The sequence below is a fragment of the Sycon ciliatum genome, chromosome 2 (assembly GCF_964019385.1).
Source record: "Sycon ciliatum chromosome 2, ocSycCili1.1, whole genome shotgun sequence".
NCBI lineage: Eukaryota > Metazoa > Porifera > Calcarea > Leucosolenida > Sycettidae > Sycon > Sycon ciliatum.
In genome coordinates, this window is record NC_088644.1 from 588,011 (window position 1) to 600,000 (window position 11,990).

General features: G+C 45.4%; 1 protein-coding gene across 2 annotated transcripts in view; it reads left to right on the top strand.

Annotated features, from left to right (window-relative positions):
• Nucleotides 1–10,350: 10,350 nt before the first annotated feature.
• The window catches only part of LOC135808168 (uncharacterized), a 21,877-nt gene continuing 20,237 nt past the window's right edge, over nucleotides 10,351–11,990 (top strand). The window contains exon 1 of one of the 2 annotated variants that reach the window (XM_065321318.1): nucleotides 10,351–11,219. In XM_065321318.1, coding sequence (XP_065177390.1) covers nucleotides 10,804–11,219 — 416 coding nt within the window. In that variant the 5' untranslated portion in view covers nucleotides 10,351–10,803. The remainder of the gene's footprint in view (nucleotides 11,220–11,990) is intronic. The other variant, XM_065321319.1, reaches the window with a different exon arrangement.

Below are 11,990 nucleotides of genomic sequence, written 5' to 3' on the forward strand. Positions count from 1 at the left end.
GCCGGTTTCACTCGGGGGAGGGGCCAAACATAGCATACTCACAATTGCCAATTTAGGCCAAAAAACACCAGAAAATCACTTTTTTGGCCGTGGCACTCGTACTTACCCCATTTTTCTTGATGTCCAAAATCAGGACAGTAGTATACTTGCTAAATACCAGCATAAGCTTTAGAAGTGGGTAGAATTCTGCTAGAAGGTGACCTTTTTCTCTTTTCGGAATCATCCCATTTCAGCGCACACTTCCCACATATTAGCCCCGCCCACAAGTATTTGACACTGGACTTGCCCTGTATTCGATGGTTATGCTATCATAACCTAATAATGGTACTGTGTAGCAAGTCTGAGCAGGTTCTACCGAAGGTAACTCTTGAAATAAAACTTTGAAGAGTCAAGTGATGCCATATTTTCAAGAATCAGTACATTGCACTGGGACATTGTCCAACGCCTTAGAACCCCTGACCAGGGCCTGCTGGAGAGCCGGGTCAGCCGGGTCACGCGCCCGGCTGGGGAACTGCACGACCTGGCTGAACAGATAACACCGGGTCCAGTCTGACCTGGCTGAAAAATGTCTCAAACTGACAATGGATTCCTAAAATACCGGTATTTTACGACTCGCGGACCCCATCTGTTGCAAATCTAGCGCAATCGTACACACTACAGTCTACAAGCGACAGAAACTCGGCTAGGGTCAACTGGTTCGAGCGCGATCTGGCCAGCGGCGAGCAGGAAGTCAGGACATTCAAAGTCGATGGGGGCAGGCAGTCAAAAGCGGCGCGAAGAGAAAAAGAACTCACGCTTTGTCGTTTACCTTCTACGTTTGCGGACTTTGATAGTTCGCCTTATTCTCTAAAATTTCCGATTTCCGGTAATAAATTCGCCTTTCTGTTTTCCTGCGTTTTGAGCAGGCTTTTTGGTTGTTTTTCTGCCGGATGATCTGACCCGGCTTGACCCGGCTGGCCTGCATGCGCCAGGTACACTCTGACCGGGCTGTGTTGAATGTCTAGAGCAGGCCCTGCTGACTCCACCATATGACAGATACATGTACGTATCTTGCAATAATTGATTGCAACATCTTCAGAACATAGTAGTAGAGCTTTGGATCAAGTTTTAGCAGTTTCCACCCAAGCTAACTACCGAAATAGAACTTTGAAGTCGCCCACATACTAAATGCCATAGCTGAGCATGTGCATTGTGTGTATGGTCTAAAGGTTTTCACAACTACTGTAGCCCCAATGCGGCAGATACGTGTCTTACATTACTTGATTGCAACATCTTCAGAACATAGTAGTTTGGATCAAGTTTAGACAGTTTCTACCGAAACTAACTACCAAAATAGAACTTTGAAGTCGCCCACATACTAAATGCCATACATGTGGCTGAGCATGTGTATTGAGTGTACATGTATGCTTTAGTGTTTTTCACAACTTTCTCCAACATGAAGCCAATACTGATGTGGAATTTTTTGACTGCTTTGTCCAAAACACAGTGCTGAAGCAATGCACATTGGGCACTTTCTACTGGTAATGCAATTATTATTATACAGTGTTTGCTGCCAACATAGCAAGCAATACTGCTATACTAAATGCGTATTCCATTGGGTACGGTCCAATGGCTTTTCACTTCGCAGCAAGCCACTGTTCTTCGTGCATTTCTTGAATGCTTAGTCTCCGTGGTAATGAAGCTAAGAGCCACACTGGAGAAGTTTCTACTGAAGCTAACTATCAAAAATATAAAATTTCCAAGATGCTACTATTACATAAAGTAGCTGTGTGCAATGCCACTCTGTTGAACACAGTAAGCAAAATTGAGTCACTAAAACCCTATTTGCCAGATATACATGTAAGCTGTTGAGACTGATAGCAGCTAAGCTGTATGATCTGATATGGATGGCGGTTCCACACTGACCAGCACATGTGCACGTGCACAGGCAGAAGAACATACAAGTAATACACCTAACGTTACTTCGAAGTCCATCATGTAAATACAAGCGTATATACAAGCATCACTCCTGTTCTCCACAACCTGCAGTCCTGGGCCACTCCAGCTGGTCAGAGTGCAATAATTTCTGCAGCAGCGGCTTGACTTGGAAAGCTAATCACAACTGCCATGGCTGCAACATAAGTATTACCAGTGCTTTTACAGTGCTACTTGTATATTATTATTGTCAATCCATTGTGGTGCATGGCACTCGTTTTCAACAATCGAGTTTATGTTATTAGTTGCATATCCAACGCCAATAGAAAAAAGAAGGGGTGGGGCAAATTACGACGGTTCAACACAAGTCATATTGAACGGCGTTATGCCATGCCAGGCGCGCACACAAAACGCCCGCGCGAGTGCGCATGCATGTACACACCCGGGTAACACACATTCGTGCGACTTTACATAGCCTGCATTGTCGTTCTGTCATAGGAGTGAGTGCACACACACACATATATATATAATATATGTACATGTAGATTGCCTAATTTTGCATACGTAATAAAATTGTGTAAGTATACACACATGTGCGTGCACATATAGATAGACTCAGCGGCATACGCATGAGTGTGTGCCGATAGGGCCACATGCCAATTATCGGATTAGTCTGTGAAAGTTGCACGGCACGACAAACTTTCGGACAGTCTAAAGATATGACACAATGAATGTGGAATACCCACCAGGGTGTAAGACCATTTCATACCTATTTCGCAGCGTTTGTGATTTTCGGAGCGTAGGTAGGTAGGTACATTTTTATTTGAATTCGCAGAACCAAACGGGCGGTGTCGCCCAATTACATGGAAGCGAATGGAAACAGTAAAATCAGCGTCCCCGTTGATATTTGATGTCCTCACTTGGTTGATGACACAGTCACAAATTATCAAATTCACCTCCAATGCCATCCAATCTGCGTTCCGCGATACATGTACAGTGAACGGTGTTGAGGAAAGCCATGCAGCAATAAAACAGTCGAGACTCCCAAGCAGAGGATACAATTCAGCAGCCGCTAGGTATTGAAGTACGAATTGTTGTAAACAATTTTCAAGACACAATTACAAAATTTGAAGTGCGTCTTGAAACGTGTTTGAAGTGCTTCGATGTATTTACCTTCGATCTCCCTGAATCGATCCATCCACAGCTACCCGACGAATTTACCAGTCAGTGCGGGAGATCATCGAGCAAGTTATATTTGAAGGTCGCGAGATGTCAGTGGCACTGGCAGAAAATCTACACAAGCGTATCAGTCTGAAATAATGTTTTAAGACTCAAGCTGTGTTCACAACTGGCGCGTGGACGCGGTACGCTTGCGGTTCATGCGCCCCCGAACGCGCGCTCAGCCTTTCACAAAAAACAGCAATCCGAGTCGTATTTAGCGCGTGCGACACCTTCGAGTACTAATTTTTTGACCCCGCCAGTCAAAGTGACTGGCATGTACGCTGATACGCGCCTGATACGCGCTGAAAATTCCAACATGTTGGAAGTTCCATTTCGGCGCGTTTCCGTACGCATGGCGCCCCAAAAGCCAGCAAAAATACGCACAAACGCGTGGTTTCACGCGTACACGCGCCAGTTGTGAACACAGCTTTAAGGCGTGATTCAAGAGCGGACTTTGATTTCTCCCTTCTTATAGTACGAGCACCAGTCGACATTGCATTCTTGGAAAATCTTCTGCGAGTGCTGCCTTCCCCTTTCATAGAAAGAACGAGTGAAGAGGGACACTAGCAGCAGGTCGCCAGAATTGCAGAAAGGCGAGAAGACGTTTCCTACAACGATTGATCGCACAAAAATCATCGCTACCGAAAAATTTACTGAAAATCTACACTTTTTTTAAAGTCGCAACACAAACAGGTGATGGCGCCTTCTTTTATACATGCGATGATAGGGTACCCCGTAAGAAGGCCTTAGGCCTGTGGGAATGCCCTATTAAAAATTTAATAAATAATAATAATAATAATAATGATGCGAGCGACATGACAAATTTAATCAGGGTTCTAGCTAAAGGGGGGTAGGGGGGCGCAGCGCCCCCCCCCCCTCCTACTCCGTTTGCGCGCCCCCCCTGTGAAAAAGTGCCGCCCCCTACTCATTTTCCGATTTTTGTGTAAAATATAGTCGATAGTCACTACTAGAGGGTTCATAAAGGCACATTTGTGAGGGGTGAAGTCGGGGGTTCACCCCGTATGTTACATTTTGCATGGCAAGACAATTTTGGACAATGGAAAAAATGGGTCATGGGGTAACTTTTTCCCATGCCCGCCCCCTACTATTTTGACCTGGCTAGAACACTGTTAATAATAATGATAAAAGTAATGGGGAGGGGAGGAGAAAAAATCACAAGTGAAAGAAGTCACCGAAGGTAACTGAATATGTTACAGATAGATCTGCGGGAAAAAGAACCCTGTTGAAAACCGAAAGCGTAACTGACCGAAGGATTGACCATTGGTGACCAGGTAAAAAAAGTGACCTATTTTGAATACTTGGACGCTTTCGAGAGAGCACAGAAATGGGCGTGACAAGGTTCACAGCGCATCATGGGCGGTGTCTTGTTCCAGAGAATGGCACCAATGAACTGGATCGTACCTCGACCAGAAGGACCGGGCCAGAAGGGTACCTGCAATAGGTTTTGGTCAGCTCCCCGGGTGCGATCACTCTGTGTTCTGGCGTAGTAATTCCTAAACAGGACACTTGAACGGCCATGAATGCAGCGGCGAACGAATATTAGGATTTTCGCTGCCAGGGCATCCTCGAGGGTAGGAAGACAGAGTCTCTCGAAGAGCCCTGCAGTGGAAGTCCACGGTGGAAAGCCGCGAATAGCTTTCTTCGTCACACCACCGAACTGAGTTGGGCTCAAGTTTTCCAGCTCACAGGCAACGATCTCCATGGCTGGAGACCCTCGTCGAAACGGTTGGTCGTGAGAACGAAGCTGCCTGAGAAGGGCCAGGTCCATTGCGAGATCAAATAATAATGATGTCCTTCGCTGAGACGTCGCAGGGGAAGACGAAGACGCCGAAGTGGCAGAATTCTGCTGCGGGGATTCAGCAGAATAATAGGTCACAGAGCGAGCACTGACAGGACTTCCAGATCTGACAGAACTGACAGAACTAGCCGAGCGCTGTCCAGGTGACAGAGGTTCGCTGTCGCTGAGAGAGCGGGAAAGAGATCCATCAGCTCCACAGGATGCCGACGAACTCGCAGAATGACTTGAAAAGGCCATGGCGAAAAAATCTTGACACCACTTGCATCAACACAGCTACATGTACATGTATACAGAAGCTTGCGAGAAAGAAGCGAAAGTTCAAAACGTAAGATCTTCAAGTTTCGCGGCCCTCCTCGCGAAAGTTTCTATCCTTTTTCGTTACTCGTGCCCAGACTACGTCTAAGTTACGAATTTTCGTTATGCACAACCTCTCTATTTGGAGAGGTTGCGCACAACGAAAATTCGTAAGATTTTGACCGTCCGGGTTCGAGTAACGAAAGTTGCTACCAGGGAGTCGTACGATCGTATAATACGACTCCCTAATTACTACGATCCAAACTAGCCATTGGCGGACTATGCTCGACCAATCGTCAAATTATGCTTTTGATTATGCCACAATTATGCCAACAAATATGCTGAATTATGCTCGGTTCCACTATGTATTCACGCTGTACATAGAGGATTGAGAAACCACGCATACACACACGGCCATACCCTAAGCATATTTTTTGTCTAAACCGAAAGATTATGCCGACCTTACACGTTGGAATCCGTATATTGCCGGAGCATAATTATTTGTTGACGAAATCCCAAGATTATGCCAAAATTTAATATTATGCCGGCATAATCCGCCAAGGGCTATGACAAGGAGTCGTAACTGGGGTATTTAAAAAAAACCATCTGCGGGCTTTCTGACAAAGCTGTATTATGCCCCTAAGCATAATTTTTGTCTGAACCGAAAGATTATGCCGACCTTACACGTTGGAACCCGTATAATTATGCCGGATAGGCCTTGACGGATTATGCTAGCATAATTTTTCGCATAATTCCTACCAAAATCGAATAATCGCAAAATTCGAGGCAAATTGCATAATATTCGCATAATCCGCCTGTTCGCATCAAATTCCATACAGTTGTACAATGTACAAGTACATTGTACAAGTAGATGCACCAGGAAGTCGTAGGTTTATGACTCCCGTGATAACAAGTCCAGTCCACTGCAATCAGTGACGGTCGTAGTTAGGTCGGACGGTGCGTTGACCCCATTGAAATTTTGCTACTACAGAATAACGCCCTCTACAAAACAATTCCCTTGTTATTTTGCACAGAACCATCATATACATGTACATTAGAAGCATAATTATGTGAGCATAATGCGGCATAATATGATAACTTTTTGCATAAAAATAGCATAATTCTGTAATTTTTTCAGCAATGCGAAAAGCATAATTTCACGAAAATATTAGCATAATCCGTCAAGGCCTAATGCCGGAGCATAATATTTTGACGAAATGCCAAGATTAGGCCATGGTAAAAAATTATCTTTGATTCTCAAGTACGCGCGCACCGATTTTTGGCGGCGCACCGATGATTTTTTTATTTCTATGCATGCATATTCGCACATGAAAACGGTCAATGCGAAAGGCGTGAATCAGGGAGTAGTAAAATGCCGGTATTTTTCTACTCCCTGGCCTGAATAATAAAATAATTATAATAACCTGTGACGTTCATGTGTGTGACCCTATCTTTGGAAATGAAAAAAATTGTGGGAAATAAAATAAAAAGTCGCTCGCTCGCACCGATTTTCACAGGCTCATGACCTGAGAATCAAATTTATTTTTTACCATGGCCTTATGCCAAATATCATGCCGGCATAATCCGCCAAGAGCTAATCCAAACGCGACCGAAACAGAGCAGATCTACGAAAATATTTTTCGTTACGTGGAGTATTAAAATCTTTTTTTTTTTTTAGTGAGGAAAATGTTATCAACTCCAAAGCACGAAAAAGGCCAAAAACTAAACCAAGAACATATGCAATAACATGTTATTTATAAAGACAGGACAAGTGAATAATTAGTCAGTCCATTGTTCATGATGATCTCCGACGGTTACGTCGGCAAGCGAGCCTCCGCCACTGCCAAAGCAGCGTGGGCTCCGCAGGAGGGTGCAAATGTCAAACCAAAACCTAAACGCCTAGAACCGCGAATGCACATGATACTAAAATACTGATATTTTATTATTATTATTATTATTATTATTAAGAAAGGGTTTGCTCCCCACACCGGAGCTCGCGCTATTCCGCCGACTTTACTTGACACTTGACTGACTCGCGACACTGACTCGCGCTGCTATCTGGTGTTCACGAGGTGTTTATCGCGCTGGAAGCGGAGCGTCTCTGTAAGTTTGTATCCCTGGTGATGTTTGTGCCTGGAGAGCACTATATAAGTGGTGCTCTTCAGGCACAATCTTCCTCAGCCTACTCAAGCTCAACTGATGAGGGGTGAATTCCCCGAAACACTGTGTATTGAGCAGGGAGTGGTGCTTTCTTGCAGGTTTGCCGAGTTGAAGGTTCGATGGACTTCTCGTGTGCTCTGGATGGCAGTCGTGAGTCAGTCAAGTGTCAAGTAAAGTCGGCGGAATAGCGCGAGCTCCGGTGTGGGGAGCAAACCCTTTCTTACAAATCATCGCCGAAGTCGCAACCACTACTTCGTATTATTATTATTATTATTATTATTATTATAGACAACACCTCATGGCATGAGAAGAAAATCAGCCAGTACGGGAGATGTGGGTGTTAACCAACCATGGTGAATAAAAGAAGAAAAGTAATGGTCAAGACGGAGAAGCATGGGAGGGACAGGTGATGGTGAATCTAGTGAGCAGATTTAAATGCGTCCAGGGTACTGGTATTGCGCGTAGTAGCGGGCAGCGCAAGCCAAGCAGAGTAAGCAACAAAGAGTGGAGAGCGTACAAGGGAGGACGTTTTAGCCAAGGGGAGGGCAACAGAGCATCTTGTCTGGGAGCCATCTGTGATTCGGAACCAGTTATACATGTTAAGATGAGGAGGATGTAGAGCTAGTTTAAATTTGTGAGCAAAAGTGCAAATTAATTTTTGACGGTGGGTCGACAGTGGGCAAGCATTTGCAAGGACATACAGGGGGGGGGGGGGGGGGGCTTCCGGGAAGCAGAAGAGTAGAGAGGGGGTAGACTAAACAGGATACGAAGAAGTTTTCTATGGTGGATTTCGAGATGCTCAGCGAGAACCGAGGACAAGCCACACCAGCTAGGCCTTGACGGATTATGCTAATATTTTCGTGAAATTATGCTTTTCGCATTGCTGAAAAAATTGCAGAAGTATGCTATTTTTATGCTAAAAGTTATCATATTATGCCGCATTATGCTCACATATGCTGCTAATGCATAATGGTTCTGTGCAAAATAACAGGGGAATTTATTTGTAGAGGGCGTTGTACTGTAGTAGCAAAAGTTCAACGGGGTCAACGCACCGTCCGACCTAGCTACGACCATCATTGATTGTAGTGGGCTGGACATGTTATCAAAGGAGTCGTAAACCTACAACTTCCTAGTGCATCTACTTGTACTTGTACTTGTAGAACATGTACAACTGTTTGGAATTTGATGCGAACAGGCGGATTATTACAATTTTATGCGATTCGTATGCGATTTGCCTCGAATTATGCGATTATTCGATTTTGGTAGGATTTATGCGAAAAATTATGCTAGCATAATCCGTCAAGGCCTAACACCAGCTCAGGGCCTGGTCAGACTGCGGCAAAATCGAAATAATCCTAGGATTATAATCCGAATCTCCATAGTAACTTGCCGCCAGAGCGGCAAAAGCGAGAGTTGACGCTCCAAAAAAAAAGCAAGAACGGGCCACGCTTTTCCGCTCCAAACAGGATTTGACGCTGATACGCCATTGACGCTGATAATCACTGATTTTTTCATCTCGATATCGAGGAGCTAATTGGCCACGGACAACAACAAAACTCATAAGGATGGTTTCAAGGATTGCACTGAAGGTGTTGGCGATCCCAAGGTGAAGGAATTTGACGTCGTTCGTGGAGATTACCACTTGACGCTCGAAATGAAGTTTGAATTTTCATTCTCCCCACATGTGTAGTGTGATCGCGATTCAAATTCTGGACGCTGTTCTTTTTTCGTCAGGCAACCAAAAGTTGCCGCAGTCTGACCAGGCCCTAACAGCAGCGTACATGAAAAGAGGCAGGATGTACAGTTTGTAAAACAAAATTTTACATTTGAGAGGAAGATGGAAGCAATGGGGACGTATAACACCTAGGGCAGAGCTTGAACGGCTGCAAAGAGCATCAATATGGAAAGACCAAGAGAGACGATCATCAAGCATTATTCCCAGGTGTTTATGGTTGGAAACAACCTTTATGGGTTCTGGGAAATCAGGATGGTGTAAAAGTGACATGGATGAGATTGGGGGAAGGAACATTATTTCGGTTTTAGTCAGGTTGGGTCTAAGTCGCCATGTTTGCATCCAGCGTAGGACACTGCATATCTGAGCCGACACTCGAGGTACAAGAGCCGCTGAGGACGAGGATGCTGACAGTAGGGTTGTATCATCAGCAAATAACGAGACACCTGGGTCTATAGAGGGTAAATCATTTACGTATGCTACGAACAAAAGAGGTCCAAGTATGGAGCCTTGGGGAACTCCTGAAGACACTGGTAGAGGATCAGAGTTGATGGAGAGGGCAGAAACAAACTGTGATCGGCTACTCAGATAGGACTCCAGCCAGGACAGAGCAGGGCCAGACACACCAAAGACAATATGTAGCTTGGCAAGGAGGCCACGATGCCAGACAGTATCAAAGGCCTTTGCCAAGTCAAAGAAACAGAGAGCAATATGGTGTCGACTGTCGAGCATCACGAAGGGTGGCAATGTCTTGTACTAGACGAGCTAGTTGGTCAGAGGTTGAGTCGTTGCGCCGAAAGCCAGATTGGGAAGGGCTAAGGCATGGTGAAATTTACAACTCCCTGTCTTGACTCTTCGCACCCGCTTTCTCTCTCTCTCTCTCTCTCTCTCTCTCTCTCTCTCTCTCTCTCTCTCTCTCTCTCTCTCTCTCTCTCTCTCTCTCTCTCCCTCCCTCCCTCCCTCCCTCCTAATATTACGGTCGGCTGTGAGCATAATCACGTGAGCAGAACTAGTAGTAGTACTGGTAGTATCTGTTTCGCAGGCAACCCGTTTTGGATCGGCGGGCTCTTGGCGTCTTGCCTTACCAGCATTGTCTAAACTCTACAGTACTGTCAGTAGTCTGCGTGTCTTGCTGAACACGTCACGACGCGATGAAGATAGCGCGAAGAGATGCAGGATTTCGTATGCCTATTTTTCTTTTCTACCCGAGGCGCAAGCGTCAAGAGATTGACTTTTGTATGAGCCTGCATTCAAACCCGGGCTCACACCACGGTTCATCAATCGTCTTCAGGAGAAAATTGAAAAACCCTGCCTCATTCTGCATTTCTGCTTCAGGCTCTCTTCATAATCACATTCGAGACAGTCTTTCCTTTTTCTCTGCCATTCATTTTCAGAATAGCATCCACACTCCTCGTCCGCTCTTCACTGTGGTGTGTGGCGTGTGGCCCAGCCGAGTCGGTACAAGACAAATGCAAGAGGCTAGCCGATGAACCAGGCCGGGTTCACAAGTTGACCCCTAACATACCCAAGGGTCCGGCCGGTAGCTGCGAGCAAACAGCTCTCGCGTTCTTCTTTATGGCGGACGAGCTTGGCTGAGGACAACGAAATAATCACGTCTCGGCTTTCTTTTCAACAAAACTGAATCACCAACATCTGGATCAGGATGCCACCTACCGTTAGCGTTATTGTTCTGTTCGCTGTCGCTCTCCACCTTCACAATGCTGAAGCTGAAGAGGGCATGCAGCGGAGGGCAAATGTAAGGTTCACGAAGGATAGATCGGACACTGCCTGGCCCCCAGCACCAGTCCTGGATTCACGGTACATCGCATCATCCACACACAGCACAGTGATGTTGGAGCGAGCCTATCTGGACCAACCGTACTGTGTTGTGGCTGACAGCCAGCACCGGCCTGACCAAAAGCAGCAACATGGACCAAATTTGTCCACAAACCCAATGGAGGACGACACCCCAGCTCATAAGGACGAATTTGACCAAAATGGAGCAGGAATTCCACGATGGGTGTGCGTAGTCACTGCAGACAAATACCATGAGGGAGGCAATGGTGAGCAGATTGTCAGGTAAGCCACACAGACAACCATTATCTGACCTCTCAGCCCGGCTCTCAAGCCTAAAGGGCAGCTACTACATTCTCAGTGACACAATGCTGCTGTTCGGATCCTGCAGATTATGACTAAAGAGAAGAAATATTGCAAATTCCTTATTACAACCAGTCTCAGAGTGCAGCAATGTTTCCATAGCTTCCCGAAATCTGTACAAAACACAGTGATGCAGGAAATGCTGCAGAAGAGAAACGTTGCACCCTTTACAATTATCAGCTGAGGTGCAGATGAGAACATAGAGAGAATGGACTCAGATGTAGAGCCAAGTATAAATTTATAGTAAAGAAAAAGGACCAAGAAACTACATGTTACGCTATAATGTCCACTAATACCACCAGTTACTAAACAATCAGCTCATGCGATAACATTGCACGACACAGACCGACAGTACCGACTTCCAAGTTAGAAGGCTGTTGGAATGCGCATCCAAGATGTGGTGCTAGAGCTGTTAGCCAGTTAGTTGTAGAACTTCAGTACCGTGGGTCAGTGTCGTGCAATGTTATCGCATGACTAGCTGATTGTTTAGTTACTGGTAGTGTTAGTGGACATTATAGTAGAACTTGTACATGTAGTTTCTTGGTCCTTTTTTTCTTTACTATAACATAGAGAGAATGAGAGATAAGTGCGTACATCATAGCTTCTGCTGTCCTACCTCACACTGATCTCTCGCCTACTCCGGCAACCACCCAAGCACAGCTTTAGATTAGCCCGCATTGGCAGAAAACAAGC